Source organism: Electrona antarctica (assembly GCF_951216825.1).
Source record: "Electrona antarctica genome assembly, chromosome: 20".
NCBI classification, from domain to species: Eukaryota; Metazoa; Chordata; class Actinopteri; order Myctophiformes; family Myctophidae; genus Electrona; species Electrona antarctica.
The window spans coordinates 17,360,439-17,375,850 of record NC_136801.1 but is presented as its reverse complement, the minus strand read 5'-3'; the positions used below and the strand labels follow the sequence as shown (position 1 = coordinate 17,375,850).

The following is a 15,412-nucleotide window of genomic DNA, read 5'->3' as shown; positions in this document are numbered from 1 at the left end:
CGGAACGAGGGCAGAGTGGCGTGTAAAAAAGGGCAGTGGAAACCCAGCACCAACTTGCTAACTGTTGACCTCTCGGTCCTATACCATGACCTCCGTTGCCCCAGGCTGCCGTGGATTATATAGAGAAGCGGTCACCCGTCCAATAGCGCTGCTGCGCCGGACGCCAACTCGGATATCCTCTCCGACATGTCGAGGTCCATACACACCTGCAGGGATTTTAGTATGTGATTCATTTGCCTGAAAATATTTTTCAGGCACAACTGTTTGTTGAGTACATTTATAATGAATTGCATTTTTATAGTGCTTTTCCAAGTGCTCAAAGCGCTTTACAATGGTTCATTCATTCATACATTGATAAAGTGAAATTATCTTTATCATGAACCAGGTTGATTCTTCTGAGCTTCCACAACGGTAGATGAATACAGTTGTTTAATTCAGCTCAGAGAGTAGGGTGATATACAGTGAAATATACAGTACATAATGCATATGAGTATGTTCGATGCAACATATGCCGGGTATTACATTGCTATGGTTTATTCATCATTGTGCATGTGTAAAAGGCCTTAAGGTCAGGGCGCTACATGCTACATAGTGGTGCACCGCTTGGCATGGGTTTGCGTATGAAATCCTCCTTTCCTTTGTTCTACAAAAAGGGAATACTAGTCTATACTATATTACCTAGTTCTATTCCTCTGTCCATTTCTGTCATTACATGTCCTCTGCGATTATAGCCACTTTAGATGGGCGTGTCTTTGTTTGATCTTTGCGGCTCAGATTGCTGGCTAATCGCTAGCGGAGCTGGTGCCGGTTTTGCTTGTCTAAAGGATCAGGGAGAGATTAGCCGAGCGGCTGAGCCAGAGGGTGGAGATGAACTGCCAACCAGTAGCACTATGATAACAGTGGCAGCATATGAGGATTACTGTAAGGTGCTGGAACGTTGTCCCCCCTTTGTCTTCTTACAGTTTCTACTGTGTCCTATACCAGTGGTTCTCAAAGTGGGGTCCTTGAGGTGGTTCCAGGGGGTCCCCCAGCCATATGCTTGATAGGAACCAAATATACCCTTGTGTGTCTGTAACTCTGAGAGCGTACAAATGGAAGCAAATGGACCCTAACAGGTCCATTTAGTTCTATTTGTACACTCTCAGAGATCACAGAGATCTGGTGTCAGATTCGGGACATGCATATCACATGCTGGACATGCTTGAAATTAAAATAGTTGAGAATTACTGCTATAGCTGTTAAAAAACCTATGTCCTACCAAGGGTTCCCAAACTTTTAAGGCTGCGACCCCCCAAAATAATAATATCTTAACCGAGGACCCCTCCACCCTGACAAGCACTTGGAATCAGGGCCAGATCTACTATATGGGCACTTTGGGCACGTGCCCAGGGGCCCTTGGGCACCAGGGGCCACAAAAAAAAAAAAAAGCTCCACAGAAAATGTCCCTGCTAATCCGAATTAAATAAATGGTGTCTAAAAAGATTAGTGTTTTATTGTTGGTGAGAAGGGCAGCTGAAAAGTGCAATTGTGCAACAAGCAGCAACAATGCACTAGATTGGCTGTCACTCTGGGGGGGATAGGCGACCGGAAATAGGCCAATATAACGGCATAAAACTGCCCCAAAACGGCTCTGAAACAGCAAAAATGTTGCGCGCACGTGAAGGGGGGCCCTTCGAGCTTCAGTGTCCAGGGGCCCTCAGAGGTGTTAATCCGGCCCTGCTTGGAATTGTATACGGGCATTACATTTAGTTTGACTCGGTTCCAAACTGCAAGCTCAGTCACAAGTACGTCTAAGCTGATTGCCTCTTTCTTACGTAATGACCCCAGTCTGGGAACCACTGTTCTATACAGTAGCTCTCTGTCTGTCTCTTTTATGGAAACTACACGTTTGTTTGAAGAGGGAGTTATTCAATGAAAAAAGGCCAACAGATTTGGTAATTGTTTTCTTCCAGTGATGGGGGTTTATTTTCTCAGCCTAATCTGTGTTTGGACGACGTGTGGTCCTTCCACCAAGAGATCTGCTGCCTGCGTGAACCCAGCAGCCAAGGTTCCACGCTCCATTTAGAGCCCTTCAAACAAGTCAGGGGGCCTTATTGATGACGGTTGACACCAGCACGGTGTGTGTGTGTGTGTGCGCGCGTGAGTGCGCGCGTGCGCCTGAAATGGATATTGTGAGGACTGTTTTCCTGGTCCTCTTTTTAGGCTTACGGTTAATAATTGTAAAAGATTTGGGGAAATGGCATGAATAAAATCGTAGTCCTAAAATGCTGGTGCGTGCGTGCGTGCGTGCGTGCGTGCGTGCGTGCGTGCGTGCGTGCGTGCGTGCGTGCGTAAAATAGAGACGAGACCACATTCAACAACATTCTCGGGACAACCAATAAGAAGTGGTGTGGGAGGTGCGGCTGCTGCTTACACCAAGTGCAGTCACACATGTAAAAAACAGCAGCCCACACGCATGCACGCATGTGGATGGGGTTCTGCGGGGGTGGACTCATAGAAGAAGAGACAATGGAGCTCTGTCTGTCTGTCTGTCTGTCTGTCTGTCTGTCTGTCTGTCTGTCTGTCTGTCTGTCTGTCTGTCTGTCTGTCTGTCTGTCTGTCTGTCTGTCTGTCTGTCTGTCTGTCTGTCTGTCTGTCTCTCTCAACACCTGCATAGTCCTCAGAGAGCCACAGAGCACTGCTAAAAGCGAATAGATCTGTACTATCAACTCTCACCCATGGTTTCCTCTGCCAAAGTTTACAATTGAAAGCTTTCGCTTGCCTTCAAAATCAAGCAGCTGGCTTGGTCCCCACCAGAACCTGTACCTGAGTCCATTCCACTTTACGTAGGCTGTAGCCTAAACAGTAACTAGTAACACCCACAAACCCCAGCCTCCAGCAACTATTGAGAAAATCAGGAAGTTGACTCTTCAACATTCGGCCATCTTATAAATAATATACAGCACGGACGGCCCTATGCCCTATTCATTTCAATGAAGTTGCTCACCAGCGCATGAAGCACCCGGAAATACTTCCTGGTTTGGTTCCAGCGTTGGAGTCAATAGAGCAGAGCGCACTAGCATTTCAGACGATAGAAGCTTGCGCAGTAGTGCTCTACACGCGGAAGTCTTGCAATACTAGATTTGGCCACCAGGCTTCTATGCCTCCAATAATCCCCTGCGGTCCTGGGGGCTTGATCTACACAGCCTGTCTCATCCCCTATAGCTCCAGGACCCCCCATTTCTTATAAGGGAGTGTACATTGTCTTACATGGGTGATGAACAAACACGGGTGGCTCTAATTGCCCAAAGCACAAGAGAGCCATTTGAGTTGTGACAGCCTGTCATTTGTGTTATGTTTATTTATAATTTGCATGTTAATTGCATTTATACTTTGCATAATTGATACACATTGCGTGGCGTGTACCTCTACTGAAATGAATGGGTGTCACCCATTTTGTGTCGCTGTCGCTTTTTTGGTCCATGAGCAACGGTATGTCGTCTAACTCCATGGGTGGTCTTTGTTCTCACTGAGTAAAGAGACCATTACCGTGCACGCGTGATATTCCTGAGAGTTCATAACTGTGAGAATGTAGAAATGGGCCTGTAAGGGGGCAGTTGACCAATAGAAATTGACCTGTAAGGGGGCAGTTGACCAATAGAATTTTTGATTTGTGTAATTTAGCTATTGAAAAATAGCAGATATACAAGCTCGTAGCGCGCCACCGAGTGGCACGCTACGAGCTTGTAGGTCTGCTATTTTTGAAAAATCGTGAAAATATTTATTTCAGAAAACTGGAGGATTTAGAACATTTTTTTAAATTTTGAGGTCAGGCCTAAATGGATTAATTTGTTAACGTGCAGACAAAGGCTGAATTATCTTCTCCGCCAAGCAAATATATAATACTCCTCACACCTCATTGACTATGGAGTGGCATCATTTGTTTTCTAAAGTTAATTGTGGTACGTCCACCTCTTTGCTTCTGTCTTAGGCAAGCATGCGCCATGTTACATCACTCGTATAGGAAACTAGCCAAACGTGAATGATGCATTGACGCATAATCTGTGCGATCTTGAACTTGATACAGTGTGTTTACAGGGGTGGAAAGTAACTATCTACATATTTACCATCTCAGCCGCAGATATGGTACTTTTATTGTACAATTATTTTAAAATGATTAATTACTATAGTTACTTTGTAGATTTACATTATTACAAAACATACACTAGCCAGTAACCATTTCCGCCTCCTAGATATTTTGGCGATTTGAAAATAGCAGATCTACAAGCTCACAACGCGTAGCGATGTGATGCTTTCTGAGCTTGTAGTTCTACTATTTCCAAAGGTTTTTATACATTCGGAAACTTGCAAAATGAGTGCTCTTGTACTTTTAATCAAGCACATTTTGAACAGACTGTTTTTACAACAGAGGGTATGCGCATGCATAAAGTGAGTGGCAAAGTGAGTATAATGTCATTTAATGCAATCCGATCCGGAGAAAACCGGAGAAATATTTTGTTAGCTTACCTTGGTCTCGAGTCTATTATATCGCTAGAAGCTCCAAAGCATTCATATTTTGAACGAGAGGCATGTTGAAGTCAGAAATGAAGCGCGTAGTACATATATCCATCAGATCAAAACCACGGAGAGCGCCCTGGATTAGGAGAGACGAGGCATTCGTTCTGCCTCGCTAACAGCTAATCGAACGGTAAGCTAATATGAAGGCAGAGCGAAGCTACGGGTGCTTTAGAGTCTCAGTCAAAAATTTAAAAAAAGGAAGAAATTCAGAATATTCTTCTCTCGCCTGATATCATTGAGGATGCGCTAGGACGTGTACACACATCCTATGAACGCGTCGATTGGGTTCCCTAGGACCTGTGGAGCCGTCCTACAGACGGAAACGGTTAATGATGATGTCACTTGCACGCCCTCTATAGAGTATTGATACTTTTACTTAAATAAAACATGCAAGCACGTTTTTCCACCACAGTGTGTTTCACGTGTGGTCCGTCACACTGTCTCCTCCTGGGGTGCACACGCAGATCCGACACACCAAAGGTCCGAAGCGCGGGGACATGCGATGCGAAAATGCGCTGCTCCGACATGCGCTGCTCCCGTGCTTGCGGTTATGGTTAGGTTAGGGATTGAGGTTTCAGATCAATAGTATGTCGGAACTAAAGCCTGTACCCCTCCTCCTCTCATAGGTAACACGCCGCAGGACGTTGGGCCGTCGTTGGGCCTCAAAAAGTCCAGTTCCCTGGAGAGCCTCCAGACGGCGCTCGCCGAGGCCACGTTCAACGGCGACGGCAACCGCCCGCGGCCCCACATCGTGCGGGGCCGCGGCTGCAACGAGAGCTTCCGGGCCGCCATCGATAAGTCGTACGACAAGTGTGGCATGATCGCCGCCGCCGGAGCCGAGGACAACAGCATGGAGACATGTGAGTGGCCAGCCAGCCAGCCAGCCAGCCGCCTGCTCTAGATCACTGTTTTATTCAAGAAGTCGTGAAAATAACACATCTACAAGCTCAGAACACATATACAGTGTGCATCACGACGTGTTGGGAGCTTGTAGCTATTTTCACTAGTTTGGGTCCTGGGGAAACATCACATTTCACTTTTGAGTATCAAGCTAAAATGTTTGGGTACAAATGCACTAGTTTATACTTACAGTATGTAGTTAATGCAATTAGGGGCCTTGTCCACAGAGAACGCAGTTTGAGCTGAGGAGCGCTTTGGATAGAAGGTCCATAGGTATAATGTCCCCACGTCTAAAATAGCGAAAAGAGTAAAAGTTTGAAATTCTTCGCCTATAATGATATTCCCAAACTAGGGATGCCACGTTGAAAGTAGTTAATAAATGAATGGTTGCATACAACGCTTATCTAAAACACGTGTGACATGTCGATGGACTGGCATCCATTGCGATGAAAACAGATTAACCCATTTTGGGCGGGAACCCCTTTTCGTGTTAGCATTATGTTATGCTTTAGCTATTGAAAAATAGCAGATCTACAAGCTCATAGCACGCCACCGAGTGGCGCGCTACGAGCTTGTAGGTCTGCTATTTTTGAAAAACCGAAGAACGACTGACATAGAAACATAGCTTGTTCAGAGAACTGTCAGGATGTAGAAGACATTTTTAGAATCTGATCTCAGGTCAGAGTTGGGGACAATATGCACAATAGGTTAAATGTGAATACTATGGGGTGGCATTTGCCAGCCCCATATGCCCCAAATGACGCCCCTGCGTATGGTTGTGATTCAATGTCGGGTCGTACATTACTGGGTTGTCAGCCTCTCCGCGCCCAAAGAATGCAGGGCATTTCGGGAGCGCGTTGCTCGGCGCTGAGAAGAGTAGCGCACCATAGAAATACCATTGAAATGCATAGCAGACTGACGCTGCCAACTCAAAAGGCTCTCTCTGAGGACGCGGCCCCTTTCAGTTGCATTATCAATAATGAGCCTGATGGCTATAATAACATGCAATGAAAGATTTACATGCCATGAAGAATGCCGGTTCCGTTTTTAATGACGTACATTATAGTAGTGCTTCATGTATATTTCAGGCAGCTTAATATAGGCCAACTATGCTTCCCTTTGAGGCCTCTCAATTATGAAAAGATTCACCCCAACTAAAGTAGGTTAGGGACTCCCACTTACTGGAGAGAGGCTCGCCTTGTTGTTGTATGAGATCACATCGACAATAAGCATCTAGATTACAGTCTCATTAATATTCAAAGAGTTAACGTTGAGTAGAATTGTTCGAGACAGAGACAACGTGTTCTCCCTGGGGTTTGTAGCCACTTTAAAGTGCACGGCCATGAATTCCAACTGACTGCACCCAACCAACGGGAAAACGTACACTTGACTTACGGTATGTTTACCAACATAAGCCAACATAAGGCTCTTTATCTTAACCCTGGGTGTCTGGTGTTGCAGCTCGATTGTCACAATGTGCAAAAACATGCCATGCCAGGTTCAATGCAAATGCTATGCAGCGTGTGAGGAATAGCGTTTATAAAGACTTAAAGCATAAAGGAAACAAACAGACAGTCCGCTCTTGTATCCGTGCCACAGCATGTTGGCACCCGGCGCAGGTAATCTTTTCTTCTGGGTTCGTGTATCGGGATGCAACAGAGGCCAGAAATATAGCTTAGTCTGTTTTAACCCATCAACACCGGGAAAGCATCTGTGTCATTTTTAGTAGTTAATATACTCGTGTCACAATTATTTTAAACACTTCAACCATATTTTATACTTTGGCTATTCAAAAATTTCCAATATACAAGTTCATAGTGCGTCACTTTGTGCCGTGCTATGAGCTAGTAGGTCTGCTATTTTTGTGCAAATCTTTGAATCTTTTAAAGCGGACATTTCTAACTCAAAACTTTGCTTCAGGAGGTTCCTGGCACAAAATGGGGGGGGGGGGGGGGGGGGGTGCTTGACATGAAAAAGGTTTGAGCACCACCGACATACCTTTCAGAAACTTGTTAGGATTCGGTAGAGATTTTGTAGAATCGGCCTCAGGTCTTACTGAATTAACATTGTGAGGAGAGCCATCTGAAAAGAACACGTTCCTTCCTTCCTCTTTGAGGGAGTGGTAGTGCATATCTGTCTCTGCGAGGCGCTTGGTGACCAAAAAAAAAAAAAGAAAGACATACCGCGGGTCTGGAGAGACAGGTGTCTTACGTCTGGTGACAGGTAATAACACAGCAACACCACAGGCCTAATCGCCAGATATATATTTCCATCTTCCATTAACCCATTTTGGGCGGGAACCCCTTTTGGTGTTAGCATTATGTTATGCTTTAGCTATTGAAAAATAGCAGATCTACAAGCTCATAGCGCGCCACCGAGTGGCGCGCTACGAGCTTGTAGGTCTGCTATTTTTTAAAAGAATACTGACTGACATAGAAACATAGCTTTTTCAGAAAACTGTCAGGATGTAGAAGACATTTTTAGAATCTGATCTCAGGTCAAAATGGGTTAAAGGATTCCATTAAAACGGGGGACAAGGGGGTGGGGGGGGTGGCGGGGGGCATTTGAAAAAGAGGGAATTATTCGCCCGAAACACTTTGTTCTCATAAGCTCTGTCGGCAAGCTGCTAAACGCGGCCTTATCTCGGCAAAAAAAATGGGGAAAGCAGCCGTTTTTCTCTCTCCCCCTTGCTGAGGTATATCGCCCTCCCCCTCCCCACCCGCCATGATATTCAAATAACTCTGTTTTTCAATTTAGATAAAAGCAGCCGGTCGGCGCTCGTCACTGAGGTTAATAGTCAAAGTTGACAGATAAGCTACTCCCGTCCTTTGCTCCAGGGACTTTTATTTACATAAAATAAGAATGCTTTGCCTCGCTGGAGGAAAATGTGTCCCCGCAAGATATCCCGCCCGACAGAATGTATTTCACCACCCACCCACTGTACACCCCCCCCCCCCCCCACAACCCCGTTGTGTTACGAACTGTTCTGTTTGTCTTCTTCTTTCTTTTTTTTTTTGGTGGGCGGGGGGAGACAATTTGAACTGTGGGACAGAATCTCTTCTTTCATTTGTTGGAATGAGACTGGTAATTTTGCACTTGTCTGTCACAAGCTTCATTGGTGCTGGCAGCTGATATGTGGGTCTTTATAATTGAATGGACTTTATAATTTAACATTTATATTTGATTCATTCACTAGAGGTTCGGCCCTCGTGTCTGCAGCCCTCACATCTACTGTATATCCATACGGAGATATGTATCTGTCTAGTCCCTTTGTATGCCTTTATTGCACCATACTGTATATGGAGATCTCTGTCATCTATGCCCATATACTCTATAGGCATGCCCCAAGTGTGCCCATATTATTATATGGAGCAGCTGAGTGATTTGACACATTGAGGTTAGACAACACACTCCATACATTGGGATCTCCTTATATGGTTATGACATGAGCATGATGCCAGAGTGTGAAAAGTCTGCAGGTGCAAGTTAACCCATTCTGACCTGAGATCAGATTCTAAAAATGTCTTCTATATCCTGACAGTTTTCAGAAAAAGCTATGTTTCTGTCAGTCGTTCTTAGATTTTTCAAAAATAGCAGACCTACAAGCTCATAGCGCGCCACTCGGTGGCGCGCTATGAGTTTGTAGATCTGCTATTTTTCAATAGCTAAAGCATAACATAATGCTAACACCAAAAGGGGTTCCCGTCCAGAATGAGTTAAAAGGAGAGGCTCCACAAGATGAAGTTGAGGGTTTGAATCTGGTTCAGGGTGGATGGATTCGTTTTTTACGTCCGGATACCCCGTCCAGGACAGGCTTCACACGCAGCTTCCTGATTAGATTCATATTCCTTGAGTAACTTGGGTCAAACGGTGAATGAACTTGCGATCGTATAATCCCTCATATCAGGTCTGTTCTAGTGGAGCGAATGAAAAACCATCAGGTATATGCATGCATACATACTGTACGCACACAGAAATCCTTTGAGAGACCCAGGATTACAATGTTTGGCGTGTTATCTGCAGCTTGGCAACATTAACCCATTTTGGGCGGTAACCCCTTTTGGTGTTAGCATTATGTTATGCTTTAGCTATTGAAAAATAGCAGATCTACAAGCTCATAGCGCGCCACCGAGTGGCGCGCTACGAGCTTGTAGGTCTGCTATTTTTGAAAAATCGAAGAACGACTGACATAGAAACATAGCTTTTTCAGAAAACTGTCAGGATGTAGAAGACATTTTTAGAATCTGATCTCAGGTCAAAATGGGTTAAGGATTCGGAATAGCTAAATTAGCACCACTGCGTGCTAATCTCTGTGAGTGTAATAGCCAGATGTGGCTCACATCTGCGTTATGCCGCCTTTGCACTTAACCCATTTAGACCTGAGTTAAAAACGTTCGCTCTGAAATAATATATATTCAAAGATTTGCGCCACATTTTTACGATTTTTCAAAAATAGCAGACCTACAAGCTCGTAGCGCGCCACTCGGTGGCGCGCTATGAGCTTGTAGATCTGCTATTTTTCAATAGCTAAATTATAACATAATGTTTAAAACACCAAAAGGGGTTCCCGCCCAGAATGGGTTAAGTGGTTGATAAGCAGGCAAACCTGAAATCGTGATTAAACCGATCCCCAATCCAAGACCTTAAGATGGCGACTCACTCATTATTCCTCTCAAACACACACCGCTCTGCGGACGAGAGTCCTCTTCAGTAATGTTTTCAGAGAGGGAGGCTGAAAGGGAAGATAGGGCGAGATAACTCCACGGATTGTGAAAGAAAGCAAAACGTCCGTTGATCCATGAAATGTGAATGCAGCCTCTCCCCACTCATGATGGCTCTTATTATTTTTCTTCTGATAAACACATTTGTTTTGCGGCAGTATGTAGTAGTATGGTCCTACTTCATGCTGCAGAGAGAGCAGACAAGGGCGGCGGTGATTGCAAACGCGTGGCACATTTGCAATTAAGTCTCCCCCTTCCCCCCATCTCACCCCCCGAGGCCTTTTTCGAAGATTATTTAAATGTATAATTAGTGACAGATTAATTACATTTCACACATCGGCCCTGATTAGATGCGATGGAAACTTTTGGTATAATCAACCCTGGCATCACCCAAGGAGTTTGGTTTCAATTTGAAAGTCTGGGTCGGCATGAGTTCAAACTGAAATTATGATCCTTGATTGATAGGAGTATCATCATTATCGCCATCCAAATTTGGATCTCGTGGTTGTTCTACGAATTTGGAGGAAAAAATAGAAACGCCTCCGATGATCCAAGCGTGTTTTCCTTTGTGACCTGCCTGAAAAGCGATGGTTTGAAACACATCGTCGGGCTTGTGAACATACTGCATGTTCAAGAGAACGGTAACCTCCAAGTTCTCCGACTCTGAGACGAGCTTCAAAGTAAATGTATTCAGCTTTAATGAAGCGCATGGATTCAGTGTGCTTGTGTTCAAAGACTCTGTGCCATGTGGGACACAGCTATTCCATTGATAGCTCTTGTTTTTTCTTTACTACTTCATAGACAGAAGTGTTACTTAGGAACTCAGTAAAATAATCATGCGTGTGCCGCTTCCGACGGTCTCTCTCCCAGGGGTTGATGAAAGTTTGTTTGTTTTGCCTGCCTGCTTGTTCAGCTTTCCTATTAGTAACTGTTATGTTTATCTTATTTGTCTGTGTATATCCCCCCCCCCTCCCCCCTCCCAGTGGACGAGGACACGGAGGGAAGCACCCGCTCGACGTCCAACAGCGCCGACCTCATCCTGCCCGACCCGCCCAGGGATGACACGAAGAAAGACCGGGACAAAGGCGTCAGGGAGAAGAAGCCGGAGAAGGACCGAGACAGGGAAAAGAGCAAGTCCAAGAAGGGCGTGCTGAAGGGCCTCGGTGACATGTTCAGGTGAGGTCACTGTGGTTGAGTCTCATGGGGTGACATGTTCAGGTGAGGTCACTGTGGTTGAGTCTCATGGGGTGAGATGTTCAGGACGGGTTGAGGACACTGTGGTTGAGGATCCTGGGGTGCAGTGTTGTTTTTGACAGCATATTTAGTTTTAGTTTTAGTCACATTTTAGTCACCTGGAATGTTTTAGTGTTAGTCTAGTTTTAGTTGTCTAAATATCATAAGATTTTAGTCAACTAAATCTACAGATGATTTAGTCGGCTAAAATGTATTTTGGCGGGCCTTGATGGTGGCGTAATGGCTGATTGTACACTTGCTGAAAATAGCAGGTGTACAAGCTCACAACGCGTTGTGCTAATGCGACTCCAGTGATCCCTTTTGGACAAACATTATGGAATATAAATGCGTTGGCAGGATGTTGTCAGCGCTAATCAGGGGTTACGCCGGCACTTGTTGAACCCTGTGAGAGGGGTTCGAGGAGGGGGGTTATCGACCTCTGGGCTCCCCAAGGCATAGTCGAGGCAGACAATGTCAGACAATGTTTTATTCATAGTCGTGCGCATGGCATTCTCCCCACCCAAACACGTTCAGCATTTGTTAACCAGCGTTAATTTCTTTTTCACAGCCATATACAGTACTGTTATTCAGATATAAATCCCTTGCAGTGGATTAAATATTTGATGTTGGATAGTGTGCAGAAAGTGTTTATTGGGAATTTGCTGTATTTCATATCGGGATTGGTATTGAGTGGTTGAGAAAGCCTAGGTTTTTCGTACATTTTTATATGTTGTGATATTTTTATTGATCAGACATATCTTTAAGGACAGAAACAGACACGAGTGCCTTAATGGGTCCCCACCCACTTGCTTGTATCTTGTGTAGTACAAGGAATCAATCCCTCTGAAGATCAACGTTTCAAGGAAAAAGTACATTCCTGCAAGACTAAGAGGTTTGGTGTACAGGGTGAAAAAACAGCAGACCAAGTACAGAGCCAAAGCTCAGGTTTATACACTATTGAGGGATTAAGTATAGGCCTACCGGTAGTTAAATCAAACACATAACATGAATCAAATATGTAGATGAAACATGGAGCCCCTGCTTCCCCTCTGTCTCAGCTACAGTAAGGGGTCCTTGGCCTGAAAAACGTTGAAGACCCCTGGCTGCCTTATGCAAACTCAGATGGTTGCCACTATTCTGTATAGCTTATGAGAATTCTCTTATTGATTTAACACTCATATTGCACCTATCCACAGTGCTTACCTTGTGTCATATAATATGCAGAGGAGAACCAAGCAAGATGAAAATAAACAACCTGGGGGTTTAAATTAAGGGCTGACAAGGGAGCACATTGCTGAACCTGTTCTCGCCAGGGGGGGGGGGGGAATTAACAAGGGGAGCCACATTAATTATTTTGGACTCTGTGCTCATTTTAATATGGCATATATTAAAGGTTTGGAGGCGGTGCGGTCCGTTATCATCATCCCCGTAAGTTGTTTTTGCGCGGATAAGCTTAATGGGATTAGCTTGCGTATCGCGGCACACGCCCTCAGTAATGAACAATAAAGACAACAACTTGTGTTGTGAGGGTCATGATTGAAGGGAAGTCGGAGAGCTCGCTTATCTGTCGCTGTTGGCGCGTTAGCCTTTTTTCCCCGATTGTAGTTGCATCCCACAGCGTGATAAAAACCCACTAATTACCCCCCCCCCCCCCTCCCACCCACCCACACACACACACACACACACACACACACACACACACACACACACACACACACACACACACACACATACATAACCACGTGTGCACATGCACAGGCACACGTGTACTCATATTCATACTTAACATGAAGTGGACATGTTCATTAACACGTACACACAGGCACACACACACACACACACACACACACACACGGACATGCACACACACGCACGCACGCACGCACGCACGCACGCATGCGCGCGGACACAAGTGTGCTTGATTAGCAAATGTAAGGTGTAAATTCTAGCTGCGGGGTTGGGCACCCGGGATGACATGCAATCAGCTCTATTGGCAGCAGGGTGGCTGAATGGGGCATGGCGGTGTGGTGCGTCCTCCGCGGTCCAGGTGTCAGGCTCGTCCTGCCTTCCCTCGGCCCTCGCCGTGCCCTCGCTCCCTCCCTCCTCCGCCCCGTCATCGCTCTTCATTATCTCTGAGTGCCAGCCGCACTTAGGAGTTGGCACGCAGAGTATCCCCTCCCTGACGCCCCTCGCTCGCTCGCCCATTGCGTTGAGCTCCAGGCCCGTTTCGTAAGGAGGCAGCCTCCCCCAACCAACCAGCACGCAGCTCAGTCTTCTCTATCTCTCTCTCTCTATCTCTCTCTCTATCTCTCTCTCTCTCTCTCTCTCCCTGCTCCTCTCATGATGATATCTGGCACACTTTCTCCACGTTGCAACAAATGTATTCATCTCCTCGAGATGTCCCTGAGAGAGCTCTCTCACGTTTCATCACCAACAAATGCATGCTTCACAAATACTGTAGAAGTCCCCCTACGTATCTTTCTATTCTCTTCATTCTTTCTCTCTCTCTCTCTCTCTCTCTCTCTCTCTCTCTCTCTCTCTCTCTCTCTCTCTCTCTCTCTGTGTGTGTCTGTGTCACTCTCATAGTGCATGCATTTTCTGCCCTCGGGCCTCACATGAGAGGTGATTCTGAAGAAGTCTAGAAAGTTTTGAGATCGAAACGGATGTCAGGTGCGCGGAGTTGCCATGCGAATGTGTCTCGACGGAGATAATATAAAAGCAAACTTTTTTTGTTCAGTCGAAAAGGCAAGAAATGGAGTAATACTGAACGAACGCCTCGGCAGTGGAGAAAGAGCCCACTTGGAGAGTATTAGTCGGTTCACTCTTTATGTGCGCGTGACGGGCCCGGAAGGAGATAATGGGAGATACCGAGAGATGTCTCACTTTAAATGAATCTTTTCCCTTTTGACAGTTAGTTTGACAGTAATTCACAAATGGAAACTTTCTTGCAGAGACGTGTGCGTGTGTGTGTGTGCGTGCGTGAGTGTGTGTGTGTCTGTCTAGGGAGATGGTCTTTGAAGCTGTTGAAGCTCGTATACGAAGCGTGTACTTTGCATGAGTGAGTTTGAATGCACCGATGTATCACAGTGCATCCACCCCCTCCCCCCACGATTAGATTAACGCCTCTCTTATGCGCTCATCTCCGTGATCTCATTTGCATGAAGTGGACATTTCCACGCAACAAGAGTTTCGGCTCACACACGCTCACACTCTTGTTTAATTTATACTCCCCGCACTAAAGATACACAATCTACAAGTTCACGACACGAGTGCAGAGTGACGCGTTGTAAACTTGTAGATCATTTCGGGTTGCGCGACACCGGCACGCGACCCAAGTATAAATCAGGCTTCTCTTTTTCTTTTTACATTCCTCACATATTAAAATGTATCTCACGTGTATCCCCCTCTGAGGAGATGTGAAGGAGTCTGCAATCCGCCTGCAATGTGAGCTCATCTGCATGGGTGCGTGACTTTCGGACGGTGCTGATGAATGCGCATGGCTTGGCGTGCGACGCCTAATGGACAGCCTGATTGGGAGTGCATTAACATCGGAGCCAGGGGAGACGGGCGAGAGATGGCGTGATGAATCTCATGTAAGGGTAGGATGAAAGAGAGGGAAAGAAAGAAAGGGTGGGGGGAAGGGGGGAGGGGCACAGAACTGAGGCAGGAGACACCGAGTTAAATAGACCATGGGCCTTCAGCAGGGGGTCCGGGACCCCTAGGGGTAGTCCTCAGAGGTACTAGGGTACCAGTCGGTACTATGGGACCCCTAGGGGTAGTCCTCAGAGGTACTACGGTACCAGTCGGTACTATGGTCCATAGACCATGGGCCTTCAGCAGGGGGTCCGGGACCCCTAGGGGTAGTCCTCAGAGGTACTACGGTACCAGTCGGTACTATGGTCCATAGACCATGGGCCTTCAGCAGGGGGTCCGGGACCCCTAGGGGTAGTCCTCAGAGGTACTACGGTACCTGTCGGTACTATGGTCCAGTCACACAAAAA

General features: G+C 46.0%; 1 protein-coding gene across 2 annotated transcripts in view; it reads left to right on the top strand.

Annotated features, from left to right (window-relative positions):
* Nucleotides 1–15,412, top strand: part of LOC306913465 (partitioning defective 3 homolog) — a gene marked incomplete at its 3' end in the record, with an annotated part of 531,789 nt that overhangs the window by 397,309 nt on the left and 119,068 nt on the right. For both annotated transcript variants that reach the window (XM_079490132.1, XM_079490131.1), the window contains exons 18-19: nucleotides 5,184–5,417; nucleotides 11,162–11,354. In XM_079490132.1, the coding sequence (XP_079346258.1) occupies nucleotides 5,184–5,417; nucleotides 11,162–11,354 (427 nt within the window). The remainder of the gene's footprint in view (nucleotides 1–5,183; nucleotides 5,418–11,161; nucleotides 11,355–15,412) is intronic.